Here is a 12,803-nt window from a genome sequence, read left to right as displayed (position 1 = left end):
GCTTCCGGACGCGGCCGGAAGTGGGCGCTCGCTGCCTCCCGCGGGAGGAGCCTTAAAGGGCCAGCACGGCCCGAGAGGCGGCGGCTGGGGAAACTGAGGCACGGGGCTGGGACTGAGCGGTGGTGCAGCCTGGGTAATTCCTCAAGGAGAGTGATGCCCGAAAAAGATTGGCTGGAAGTAAATAGACCGGTGTCTATGGAGCAGATATTTGTTTCTTGCAGTGCTGGAGGTGAGGGGGATTTCTCCACCTCGCTTGCTCACCCTTGTCAAGTGCTGTGGTTTATTTATACAGTAAGTATTCCTTGATGTTGCTATGTCATTATAACATCATTGTAAACGTGCCTGAGGAAATTTACATAATGTTTTCTCCTGGTTATAAATAGTTCTATACTGTGCTTGTGCCTCCCCAGTTTAGGTGGTCTTGGGGGTCTTCAATGAAGGGTCAAGGTCTTCCTCACATCTGAACTTTTCAACTTTGTCTTCACAGCATGTGCACTTATGGCATTCCTGAGTCCCTCTGGATCTAACCTAAATTCTTTAATTTTTGGCTACTTAGCTTTTCATTTGTCAGTTTCTCATTAGTGCATCCTCCTGCTTCCCTGTATAGCTATACTTATTTGGTTTTGTGGTTATTCACCTGGCCAGTTTCCATTTATTTAAGCATTAAGCAGCTAGTTAACCATATACTGGCTATTGCATTGTATAGAAAGTTATGATTCAGGTTATCTTGGTGTCTTATACCTCAAGCCATATAAGCATCTTCTAACTTTGACACAAGTTATATTGTCATCACCTTTTATTAAATTTCTATTAACTCAATAGACCCAGTCATCTAATTTTAATTTCATTTATAACAACTCTGATACACAAAGCTTTGTCAACTTTATTTCCTTCATCATTCCATGGAGCCTCTTTGTGTTTTTTTTTCAAACCTCTGCAGTTTGCTCTGTTTGCAATAATACTGAAATATCCACTTGAAAGAGCTCCCTCCTTGTGCCCATGCTCCCATGGGCCAGGGGAAAAAGCTCCTTCCTTGTGCCATTATTCAGCACCTGGCAAATAATCAACATGCAATTATTTGCCCCTGTGCAAACAGATTGCACCTGCCTCACCCAAGGAGATGAAGTGGAAGGAGTGTCCTTACTCCATTCCCAGGACTGCAGGGAGATGGAAGCCTCTCTTTGCTCAGGTCTGTGTTTCCCCAAAGCAGCCAGCACAGTGATGGCTCCAAGTTTACAATTCCAGCCCTGTCTTGTTCATATTTAGCAGAGAAACTGCTTTTAACATCAGCAGGATTGTTCATGGGGTAGTTTCTGGCAGGGAGCAACAGGAGCTCATGCCCTGAGATGACCCTTTGAGCTAGAATGCTCCTGGCTCACAGACAAGGGAGTGAAAGCACCTCGGAAAAATATTTTGAAAGCTGGTTTTGAAGCCCAAACATGCAAGATAATGAGAGTGGAGAATGAGATAGGAGAGCTAAAACAAAGGCATGGATCTTGTCTGTACAATCTTGCTGATTAACAGGCACCAATTTCACCCTAATCACTCTGAATTGCAGCTAGATTGGACACCAGGGGAATGCCCTGAAGCAGGGAAACCTCTCAAGGTTTGGGATCCCCTTACCCGAGGTTTTTCCTCTGCCAAGGGCAAGAGATCACTTAACCACACCAGATACTTGGTAAGTGACTAAGAGCAGCTGAATTAGTACAAATGAAATACCACTGATTCATGGGGCTACTCAGTATTAATGATAAACTTTACCTATATAAAGCACTGATTGGATCTGTCACTAAGCCTGGATCCAGTTGCACCCACACTTCTCCCTCAGGAGTTAGGGAGTCCATTCTGAACCTCAGGAATCAACTGGAGGGTCCTTCTTAGCCTTTGTGCCTCCAAAACTCTGTGAATCACTTGATTTTAACTCAGTTTTCATTTGTATGTTTCTTCCATGCAAACTTATTGAACTTTGGTAAATCACTGTTAAAACTATATTAAATTCCATCAAATTTATTGAACTTTGATGAATTATTCTTTTTGCTCAAAAAAACATTGCTGCTTCTCTCTTCAGAGTGAGGTGCATTCCACTCAGCCACAAAAGTTTTCTTTTACAGCAAAGAATAAAATAAATCGCATCATGGAGGTAGAAGTTTATTTCTACAAGATCTACTGTACAAACTCTACAACCAGGCATCGTTTGTGCTCCTGCCTGAAAGGAATTCAGCACATCTCCATTTTCCAGGGAAAAAAACCTCTTGAAAAACACAAACTTTTTAAATTCAGAAATTCAAGTTTCTTGGATTTTAACACCTTCAGACTCATGAAGCAACACAGAGACTTAAGTGGAAGCAGTGTGTTTCCTTCCACCCATCCCATTTCATCTCCTGCCTGGAAAACTTTACCCTCAAAGGAGTGCCTGATTGCAGAGAAGGTCGTGCCTGTCTCATAAAAATCCCAGTGCTTCCTATCTTCAGAGAGACTAATGCCAGACAGAGTTAAATATGGAAAGTTCTACTTTTAAAGCCCTTGCTATGTGTCACCTTCCAGACCCTCCAACAGGACCTTTATTTCAAACCATTGAAAACTCTGGATTTTCCATGATGATTATTAGAATTGAAGAGGAAAGTTGTCACTTATCAAAATAACTCTCAAAAAGCAGGGACCAAGTGTTCTTGCATTACTGTTTAGTACAGCATATGGGAAATATAAATAAGCCATACAAAGACTTTACACAGTGTTGGGAAGGATGAGAATTGAACAGTAAAGTTTTATGGATGTTATAATAAATGCAAATGATTCTTGCTAACTCAATTGTAACTATTTGTAAAGTTATTATTAGAAGCAATCAAGGGAATCAGTGCTATAAGGACGATGCACCCCTTTACAGATGTTACATGTTAAAATTAAGGTACAGGATGTAGTTTTGAGATAAGTGATGTCCCAAGACAAAAATCAACCTTGAGATGGATAAAGTCAGAATGACTTTAGGCAGAGGGCCTGAAAATTATAAAATGTAAGACTAATTAGTGGAACATAATGTTTACTTAACACAATGCTTATTACACATGTGCAACCAGAGGACAATGAGGATGAGTGTAAGCCTTCATCCAAAGACCACCAAAAGAAGACTGAGACATGTGCCATGAAGAACAGTGACATAAAATTAAAGAATCAGAAATAGGAGGAGACTTATGGGAAATATTAAGGAATATGTATAAGCATATAGTATATAAGTTTTGTTTAAATTGCTTTGTTTTGTATGTGAGGTGGGGTGAGAAGCCCTCTCCATACCCCAGTCAGTTTTGCTTATGTATTAATCGTGCTTAATTACTGGAAAATTACATATATAAATTGCGGTTTTTTGCTAAATTGTATTCTTTTACTAAATTGTATTTTCTTATACCAAATTGTTATCCAATTCACTAAACTGTATTCATTTTTAACTAAACTCCTGTTAACTCAATAAATCTCATTGTCAAATCCTAATTTCACTTATAACAATGTGAATGCTTAGCAGAGGGTTGTTTAGAAATGAAAGCAAGCTCTAATATATAAAATGATATTTTTAGGGATAGGTATTGCTGAAACAGCTGAGAGAACAAAGGTTTAGTCAAGTTGGAAGGTTTAGTCAGTTAGGAGGGGTTTTATGGCTAAAAGTCCAATAAGTTAAGTGGTCTTCAAAGCATGTTTGCAACCAAGTAAAAAAGCATAGGCAGACAAAGATGTTTTTTACCAAAGCAAAAAGAATTTTCCACTGCATAACAAGTTTTAAAGTTTAACATGGAATTGCTAACTCAGATGATTGGTTAGTCACTAACATAGTATGCTAATTAGAGCAGTTTTGATAGGATGTATGTAAATGTAAAGGTATTGTGGATGAAGCTGATTGGTTGCTATGTAATAATATGCACAGAAAGAGATTAATGCATTATAACCTGAACCAAAGGGGCTTCAGGACACAGGGCTTGCCTATAGCCAGCAGCTGTAGGCCAGCCCATGACCCCCTGCTGGAACCTAAGCTGTGGAATAAACAGCATTAGAAAGAAAAGCCAGCTGAAGTCCCCAACTCTCTTAAAACACACAAAGATACTTTTGGGTTTTTTTACATTAATTCAGTCCATTTACAAATAATCACTTTAGACACAGGGTTAAAAATATCTTACAAAACATGAGTACAACCTCCATCTTATTGCTTCATTTTCTTATTAAATGGTAGAAATTCTCCTTGGCAAAATAAAAATATGTATGCATACATAAATATATATACACACTGTTTTGTCTCAGTAATTCCAAATATTAATTACAACATTTTAAATTTTTTGTTTTGCTCAGCATGAAATGATGAATAGTAATGTACAAAAGTCCTTTTTCTCTAGAAGAGGTGGGAAAAATGTAAGTTGCATCAAAAAGGAAATCAGTTGCTTTTAAGAATAAGACACCTGTTTAAAAAAAAGCCAACTCAAAAGTTGTGCCATTTTCATCAACACAGATGTCTTAAGACTTGATTATTAAAGAGATTTAAAAGCAAACTGAAAACCTTTTTCCAATTTCATGAATTTAAAAAAAATAAAGTTCTTAAAACCAAGTTCATTCATAAAGGGAAAACAGCAGCTTTCAACTCCACAGAAAAAGTACTTTGAGACTTTTAAAAAGCAACCTGGATGCTTACATGAAAACTTCTAAAATCAGAGTTAAATTAAATAAAAAGTGGCACAAAAGCTCTGTTTCAACTCCATCTTCAAGATGAAACAAGACACTCAGAGGTGCCTGTCCTGACTTTTCCCATTTTCAGCTTGGGTACTTGCAGGTGGTGAGCTGTACACCCACTTTCAACCAGACCCATTTGCAGTTAAATATGCAAATTAGGCATTGCTTTTAGGACAATCAATTAATCACTCTCTTCACTGGAGTCAAAAATGTCACTGAGTCGGAAAATCTGCTGCTGCTGACTGGCTACTGAATTGTCAAAACTATGGCATTTACCCTCTTCTTTCCTTAGTTTTTCTTCAAGTTCTGGGAGCTTCTTTTCATACAGATAGTCAATAATTTCTAGAGGGGAAAAAAAAAAAGTAGTTTTAATTGGATCTGCAGAGGAACAGCATCTCACAGACAGAAATTATGTTGTCAGTGTTAAATGCACAAAATGTCTGTATTGTTCTGATCACAGGGGATGCAGGGAGATCAGACATAACACAAACATGCAGAGAAATTTAAATGCACAGTCTTAAAACTTTTCAAGCCAAGATATTAAAAAGAACAGGTTCATAAGCACTTGCACAAAGAGGACATTGAAAGTTATAAAGAAAGCATTTAGTAAAGTATAAAGCCTAAGATTTTAGCCAATTAGGAAAAAAATCAACCAGAATATGTATCCTCTGAGATTCAAGCCAAAGCCTTATGTACTCCATACAAACAGTTGGCATACTGACCAGAAAAAGTCTTTCTCTTCCATAAAGGGACAGAGGACACTTTAAGCCTATAAAACTTTGCTTGAGCATAGGATCTAGGAACATCTCTGCAAAGAGAAGAGTTCAAAGAATTAGTGGTGCAAGGAACTATGAGAAAGCTTGTTACTGAGTTATCCTTTCCTGTGAGTGATACAGTCAAACCCTAGCTTAGATTTAGGTAGAAAGGGTTAATTCAAATAATTAATCCATAATATCAAATCATAATTTCTCCCATTAGTTGATTAACACCTACAAGCACAGATACACAACACTCCAGTATTTGTAATGTTATGGGTTTCAGATCTTGGCTTCCTACTCAGTGCTATTCTAGGACATTGAACAGTAATGTCTCCAGACTGAACATTTCTTCCAGTAGTAAAGGTATCAGAACTTTGATTCATCTACTCTAACTACCCTTTGTATCCATAAAAAGAGGAAAAGGAAGCTTACCCAATAGCACTACTGAGTTCATCCCAGTTGACTTCACTGGCATCCTCTGCTTTTGTTTCATACAACCTGTAAATGTGAGACAGAAGCAGTTTGCAGGCAGAAATCAGGACATAATTCAGTGCTCCAAGCTCCCCCAGTCAGAAATTACAGGACATTTTGTCCAGGGAAATGATTGCAAAACATTTATCAAGCTGCAAGCAGGCTGTTCTCACCCTCCAAACTTTTATTAACACAGCTCAAACAGTGGGAGATACAAAAACATCCCAGTGCTCAGAACTGTACCTTTTAATAAGATTGATCTTGGCCTTTAATCCAGTGGTCCCTCTGTGCAACTGCTGCTGTCTGTTCAACTTGCTCATTAAAATTGAATTCCTTTGAAAACATAAAAAAGCAGGTTTCTATCATTTCAAGAAATGTCAAGCATCAAGATGCTGCTGCTGTCACAGAGAAGCAGTGTTCTGCAAGTGCCAGGGGGGACTGAAAGGACACAGTCACCATTGGAAAGAACTGTATTATTTTACTATAAATACTAAGGCAACAAAAAAGTAGAATGATACATTCAATAAAACTACACACTTGGCTTTAGCAACAAGGAAAAATAAGTAAGGGAATGCACTAATCATTACTATATGAGAGAAAGGATAGTGATTGAGAAAGACACATCACCAATTGCCTCAATATTTTACCATTACACAGATCCTGTCACTGGGGAGCCCCATTTCACACCCAGGACCTGAAGAACTCTTCCCAGCAATTGGTAAATCCTACAAAGTGTGCCCAACCCTAAGTGAGGTCTCCAAATCCACCCTAAAAGTGGGTCCAGCTTTTATAGGCCCAAATCATCAAGTCAAATTGACCTGATTATGCTTTTAGTACAGAAACACCAGGATCTGATATCACACTTCCCAACCAGTAGGGGCCAAGGCCTGGCCAGGACCTAGGCCTTGGCATGGGGGTTTTCCCAAAAATACCCTACAAACAAGCTGCTATGCCTGTCAGTAGGGAAAGTTTCTTAAAATCATACATTTCTAGCAGACAACTACACAAGGTTACGTGAAAGTTTCTGAAGCAGCTAGTTTGGTGTTAAACAGCTGCATAAGAGTCTCTATCATCTATTTTCAGCTAAGTCATACTGCTGGTGTTAGTCACAATGCTCAGGGTTCATCATGTAAGCCAACTCAGGCCTCAGCACACCAGGCAGAAATCAGGCTTTGCTATCACATCAAACAGAAAACTTGCTGCAGCTAGCAAAGAGTTATTTGTCCCAGACACATCTGCAATGTCTTTTCTGTGCTCTACAACCTCTTACCTATCCTACCAAAGAATCATCACGGTACAAAACACAGGTTTTGCAGAATAAATACACTCCAGAACACATTTCACTATCTCAGTTTAGTCCAAGCCCTCACCATTTCTGTTTGCATTGTCTCCAATATCGACTTTCCACTCTGGTTTCAATCTCAGTCCATGGCAGTGACTGGTACAGTTTCTCACGGTCGATCCATAGATCAGTGTTTGACTGTTCCAATGAGGAAAGAGAATTCGGATTTTCTGTGTTCATTTTTCTCCTCAGCACTTCCTTCACTGCACTCATTAACCTCTGGGTCTCCTCCTTTGTCCAAGCACCATAGTTGATAGCTAAAATTGAAAACCCACTAGGTTAAGGCATAATTTATCATAAATGATTAGGGGAAAAAAAGGCAAAAGAGCAAATGTTTCACTTTCCATGATTTTTATTTATAGTACCAGCTTCTTAACACATGTCCTAGAAACTCTTCTGCATACCAGACTGGAGAGTTCAGCCTGAACACTAAAGAACAGTCTGATCCCCAGTTTTTATCTTTTTAAACCTGGCTACCAAATTCATTCAGCCCTCCTCATGAAATCTTTTTTAGATGTCAGTTCTGTTAATAGTTATATTTGTTCCACTTTTTTTCCCATTTTCTTGCAGAGATCTTTCTTATCCTTTCCACATGAAAATGCAATCAGTGGTGTGAAGAAGAGGACCACCAGAAATTAATTAATTAAAAATGCCATAGTTGAAGGACTTTTTCTTTATGCTTAGCATACCTATTGTACAGTTCAAATAATATTACACAAAATTAATTGTTTTTCTTAAAATTACATACCTGACTTGATTTCAGAGAATTTCATAGCAACTGAGAGGTTAGAACGGGACATCAACTCAGAAATCTTCTTCCAATCATTGCCATGCAGAGCTTGATACTTCTTTAATTGTTCTTTTTCTTCCATAGTATACCTGGTTGGGGAAATAGGCACAGCTTCAGCTGTAGATTCAAACCATTTCAATCTCCTAAAAAGCTGTAACATCTGCAGGTGATCAATGTTAATCATCCCTATCACTTCAAGTCACATTTTAGAACAGAGGAATCAATAAAGGAAAATGAACTATCAATTAAGTCATAGTAACTGGCACAAATGGGAGAGATGATCTTTACTTGAATCCATTTTTAATTTACAAATAATCAACACAGACTGATGTTAGCATTCAGAAACACTTTTAAAGTATTCCATTACCTTCCTTTGTAATTATTAGGGTCAAACATCTTCCTTGCTCGATAATATACCAGTCTCCAGGGCCGGGGAATGCCCTCAGCTGGAAGGGAAAGGATCATTTTTAACAATAATTTCTCACAGTGGTGAGGCCAAAATGAAACAAACCTCAACACCCAACACCACATGTATTCATCACTGTGCTGTCAGCAACAGATTCTTTCCACTCACCAGCTACAAACTGCATGGGCTGGCTATGCATTTGATCCAGGTGTGATTAAAATTTAACTGTCATGCTGAACACTATTAAAAGAGAGACATGAGACAGCCACCAGGCAGGAGGCTGAGGAGACACTGGATGCTTCCAGACTGCTCCAACTGGGAAATGCAGGCACAGGGGGCACCCAGCAAAAGCCAAGTGAAGATCTCTGCTGAAGGGAAGATCCACAGAGATCAATCCCTGGAACACATAACCTTGCTTGGTTCATTGTTGGTCAGCAGTGCCCAGCAGAGGGGACTGCAAGGCACAGAACACTCATCAGAATTTCTGCCAAATCCTACCAGATCAGGAGCAAAGTCTCAGACTGGAATGAAAGTCACCATCAGGCAATGCACTGATGCAGAGGGAAGGACTGTGTGTCTGAAATAACCACAAATCTGTAGTTTGATCCCAGAATCCTGATCCATGACAGGCTGCCCTTTACCCTGCCTTGCCTGAGATGATGCCACTGAACACACAGAATAAAGCTCCTGGTTAGAGTCCCATGTCTTGGAAAATTGACATGGTTCAATTTCTTCCACCCTACTCATTATTTATGTGATCTAAGAACAGGTGACAATTTCAGACAGAACTTACCAATCACTCACAGCTGCCATTAGTAACCTCAATTATAGTTTAGCAAATAATGCACTTAAAGCCATAAAGCCCAAATGCAGGTCTGGAAGTCTTTACTGGTCTTGACCATGTTTTAACTCTAAACTCTTCTTGTTTGAGACCAGATAATAAAAACAGTGGTCTGTGCAGATTATCAACTACACCATGTCAGCAGGTCCTTCTTTTACCAAATTTAGCAACATCCCTACTTGTCAATAAAAAATATTTTACAAAATACGGCACAATATCACCAGTTTGTAGAATGCAACATTCAGCTGTCTGAGGATGAACTTAAATACTCACAGATTTTTTCACAAAAATTATGTTTTATTTTCAGTTGATTGATGGTGTCTTTATCTTCTGGATATCTCGAGGTAAACAGAAGTTTTTCAGCACCGTCCACTCCAGTAAGTGATAAGAACTCTTCAACATTTTTCTGGATTTGTTTATTTTCCTTCTGGGTAAATCTGCCAAACTTGACAGCAATACCTAAAATAGAGAAAGATTAAAAAAATCCAAGTCAAACCCCAAGTACCATCTCTTGCACATCTCAGGTTTTAGCTCAGGTATCAACAAATTCAGAGGGGAAAAGAGAAAACTGAAAGAGACAAAACCAGCTGGGAATCAGTAATTAACACACAAGTTCCGACTGAAATTTGCCAATGTGGAAGCAGATGCTACAAAACAGAGAAACAGAAAATATGTCAATGGAATGAAGTGAACCAAACTCTGTGGATGCAACAGACACAAGAAACTTTTCCCTCTGTCCAAACATTAGCACAGCTGCACAGTCCCTTCTCACAGCAAAAGGATTTCAGAGAGCTTACCCTGTTTTTTAAACTCCTTAAACCTTATTAGGTCTCTTCCAGACATTTTCTTGATTGAACTGTCTGATATATTCTTCACATGAGGAATAAACTCTTCCAGTTCTTGTCTTGCAGTATCCAAATCCATGAATGAAGTACTGGAAGGGTCCAGGCCTTCTTCACCATCCACACTGACCTCATCAGAGCCTGCCAATTCAGCAAAAGAATTGTCTTGCTGCTTCTGCTTCTTCTTTTTATATGATGCTGAGGCTTTTGGTGTCCTGGTATTGAAAAACAAAGCATAAAATAAAATACACCACTAGAATGCTAAACCAGAGATTACCATTGAAAGAATGAACATATTCATTGATTACAGAACAAAAAATGCTTCACACATCCACTGCCTTGCATTTCCAACCTTTTAACATAATTTAATAATTGTAATTTATTATCAAATTTCTATACTTACAGTAATCAAGGAGCTTTCTGAAGTTGTGAAAATCCACAGAACTCTCACACTTGGGCATACTGAAAAAATATCTCTTGCTACCACTGGCACAGATTTTTTCCATCTGTGTCTTATAAGTGCTCCTTTTTTGCGTTCTAGACACTGTAAAGGCATCAAGAACTACTTACACCAGCATTTATTTGCACAGAACATTCAATTGTTTAGCTGACCTTACTAGCTGCTTGGTTAAAATGCACATGTGGACAATAAATATCAAGTTTAACAAATGTGATCCTTTTCTTTTTTCCCCACTTTTTTTATGTGAATTGTTTGCACATAAATTATTTCCATAGCTACAGTTTTTAAAGAAGAGAAAAGAGCCTATACTGAAGTACTCTTAAAAATTGTTATTGGATCACCACAAGAAACCTCTGAACTTACACAGCATGCGTGATGTTAAAGTTTTTCTTTAAAACACACAAAAAAGCAGAATGAAGAAAAACCTGGAACCCCAATAACATGAAAGGGGAGTATGTATTTGGGGAGTGGAGGAAGGAAAAAAACCCCACAAACAAAACCTGAACTTACATCACATCAGAGTCTGAAGAGCTTCCCACCTCGACAAAAGCGCGGCTCTTATATGCCTTTTTAGCACGTACTGGAGTCTTTTTAGCTCTATCAGCTGCTTTACTGGGTGTAGAAAAATCAGCAGGGAGCTCCATAGAGACCTCACTGATGGCAGAAGCAGCATCACAGCCTCCATCCTCATCTGAAGGCCACCCCCTGTCCTGCTCTAAGGGCGGCTGCTCAGCTGCTCCATCCGTGTCCTCCTGCACGTCCTGGGCACTGCCCTCTCTCCTCTTCTTCTTTTTGGGTTTCTCTTTGTGGCCCTTGCTGTGCTCCTCAGAGGGAGACAGCTCATTCACCTCATCCACTTCAGGCTGCTTTTCTTTCTTTTTCTTCTTGGGTTTTTTAGAACAAGCAGAATCAGCAGCACCCTCCTGGCAGTCCTGATTCTCAGGAACACAAGTGACATCGCTGAGCTCATCAGCACTGTCCTGACCCATCCTCTTCCTCTTCTTCCTCAGGGAACCACCTGTTCCAGTCCCATTGCTGATTTCATGTTCCACAGTCCCAAAGTAATTCTCTATCGAAGCCTGCTGCTTCTCATCCTTTTTCTTCAGTTTCTTCTTTTTCCTGTCCTCTGGTGCTGCATCTTCAAAGAGCTCTTGGGATGCGTGGCCAAGCTCTGGATCTTCCACAATTTCAGAATTTTTATGTTTGTTGTTGGAATCGTTGTGTTTTCTCTTCTTTTTCTTGACAAAATCCTGGACTTGAAAATTATCTGAATCCGTTTTGCCTTTCATTATTTTCCCTCTTAAGAAAAAGAGAGGAGTTTTATTGAAGTGTTGTCATTTATACACCGTTTTTGTTTAAAACAAAACACCCCCCCTCAATAAAAACCAACAACAAAAAGCACAAAACCCACCCAAAACCTTAACAATTAAAAACTCGATTTTGTCTTAGACTCTTACTTTTTAATCCAGTTAGCTTTGTAAAGTACCTAGGAAAAGCTGATGCCTTCTTCGTCAAACAGATGTGCATCACAGCTTCCCCCAGCCTTCCTACAACAAAAAACATTTTAATAAATTTAATAACTATTAGCTTTGATTTTGAATGATTAAGCAACGTCTGATTCTTGTGTTCAACTCAGCTTTCAGCAGTGAAATAGCAGCAAGCTAAAAGCAACAAAGAAATACGAGGCTCATCAGCACTAAACCCAAAATTCTCTCATTAGACGCTCCTGCCGGGCCGAGCTCAGCCATGCCGGCTGTCCCAGGACAGGGCAATTCCTGCAGAATTCAGTCACACAGCACAAGCAAGAAGCATTTTTAGCACATTTTCTACATCCAGCACATAAAAAACGCTGTCCACAACACCCGAGTCACGTCTGAACCACGCGCCCTTGAATTTCGCATCCCCAGGGCAGCTCGCACCGCCGGCCGGCCCCGAGCATCCCCTCCCCGCCACCGAGAGGAACGAGCGGCCCCGAAAGCTCTGCGGATCCCAAACCACAGCTCGCCCCTAGGCCCAGATACCGATGAACCCCGGCTGAGCACGCCTATGCGGTCGGCCCGGATCACGTCGCTCCGGGGCTACCGAGGGAAACTCCCAGCGCACCCACTGACCTCTCGGCGGTCCCGGGGTGTGAGGAACCCGCAGCCCCTCACGGAGCCTCCTCACGGAGCGCCCACGCCGTTCCTGCC

The 12,803-nt window shown here is 39.9% G+C and overlaps 1 protein-coding gene and 1 long non-coding RNA gene across 5 annotated transcripts in view; one reads left to right on the top strand and one right to left on the bottom strand.

The window, feature by feature from the left end:
- Nucleotides 1-67: 67 nt before the first annotated feature.
- Nucleotides 68-3,672, top strand: LOC107212199. Its single transcript, XR_001524402.2, has 2 exons — nt 68-291; nt 2,112-3,672. It is a non-coding gene; the product is annotated as an uncharacterized LOC107212199 (long non-coding RNA).
- Nucleotides 3,583-12,803, bottom strand: part of TTF1 (transcription termination factor 1) — a 12,828-nt gene continuing 3,607 nt past the window's right edge. Inside the window, exons 1-12 of one of the 4 annotated variants that reach the window (XM_015645202.3) lie at nt 12,726-12,797; nt 12,101-12,161; nt 11,125-11,913; nt 10,110-10,369; nt 9,586-9,771; nt 8,433-8,511; nt 8,024-8,154; nt 7,304-7,532; nt 6,177-6,266; nt 5,895-5,960; nt 5,427-5,512; nt 4,886-5,046 (exon numbers count right to left, since the gene is read on the bottom strand). In XM_015645202.3, coding sequence (XP_015500688.1) covers nt 4,886-5,046; nt 5,427-5,512; nt 5,895-5,960; nt 6,177-6,266; nt 7,304-7,532; nt 8,024-8,154; nt 8,433-8,511; nt 9,586-9,771; nt 10,110-10,369; nt 11,125-11,913; nt 12,101-12,141 — 2,118 coding nt within the window. In that variant the 5' untranslated portion in view covers nt 12,142-12,161; nt 12,726-12,797. Of the gene's footprint in view, nt 5,047-5,426; nt 5,513-5,894; nt 5,961-6,176; nt 6,267-7,303; nt 7,533-8,023; nt 8,155-8,432; nt 8,512-9,585; nt 9,772-10,109; nt 10,370-11,124; nt 11,914-12,071; nt 12,162-12,725; nt 12,798-12,803 lie in introns of those variants that run through there. The other 3 variants (XM_015645203.2, XM_033518458.1, XM_033518459.1) reach the window with 3 other exon arrangements.

Source organism: Parus major, chromosome 17, assembly GCF_001522545.3.
Source record: "Parus major isolate Abel chromosome 17, Parus_major1.1, whole genome shotgun sequence".
NCBI classification, from domain to species: domain Eukaryota; kingdom Metazoa; phylum Chordata; class Aves; order Passeriformes; family Paridae; genus Parus; species Parus major.
Note: the sequence above shows the minus strand (reverse complement) of the source record. Positions and strands in the feature narration are given on the sequence as shown.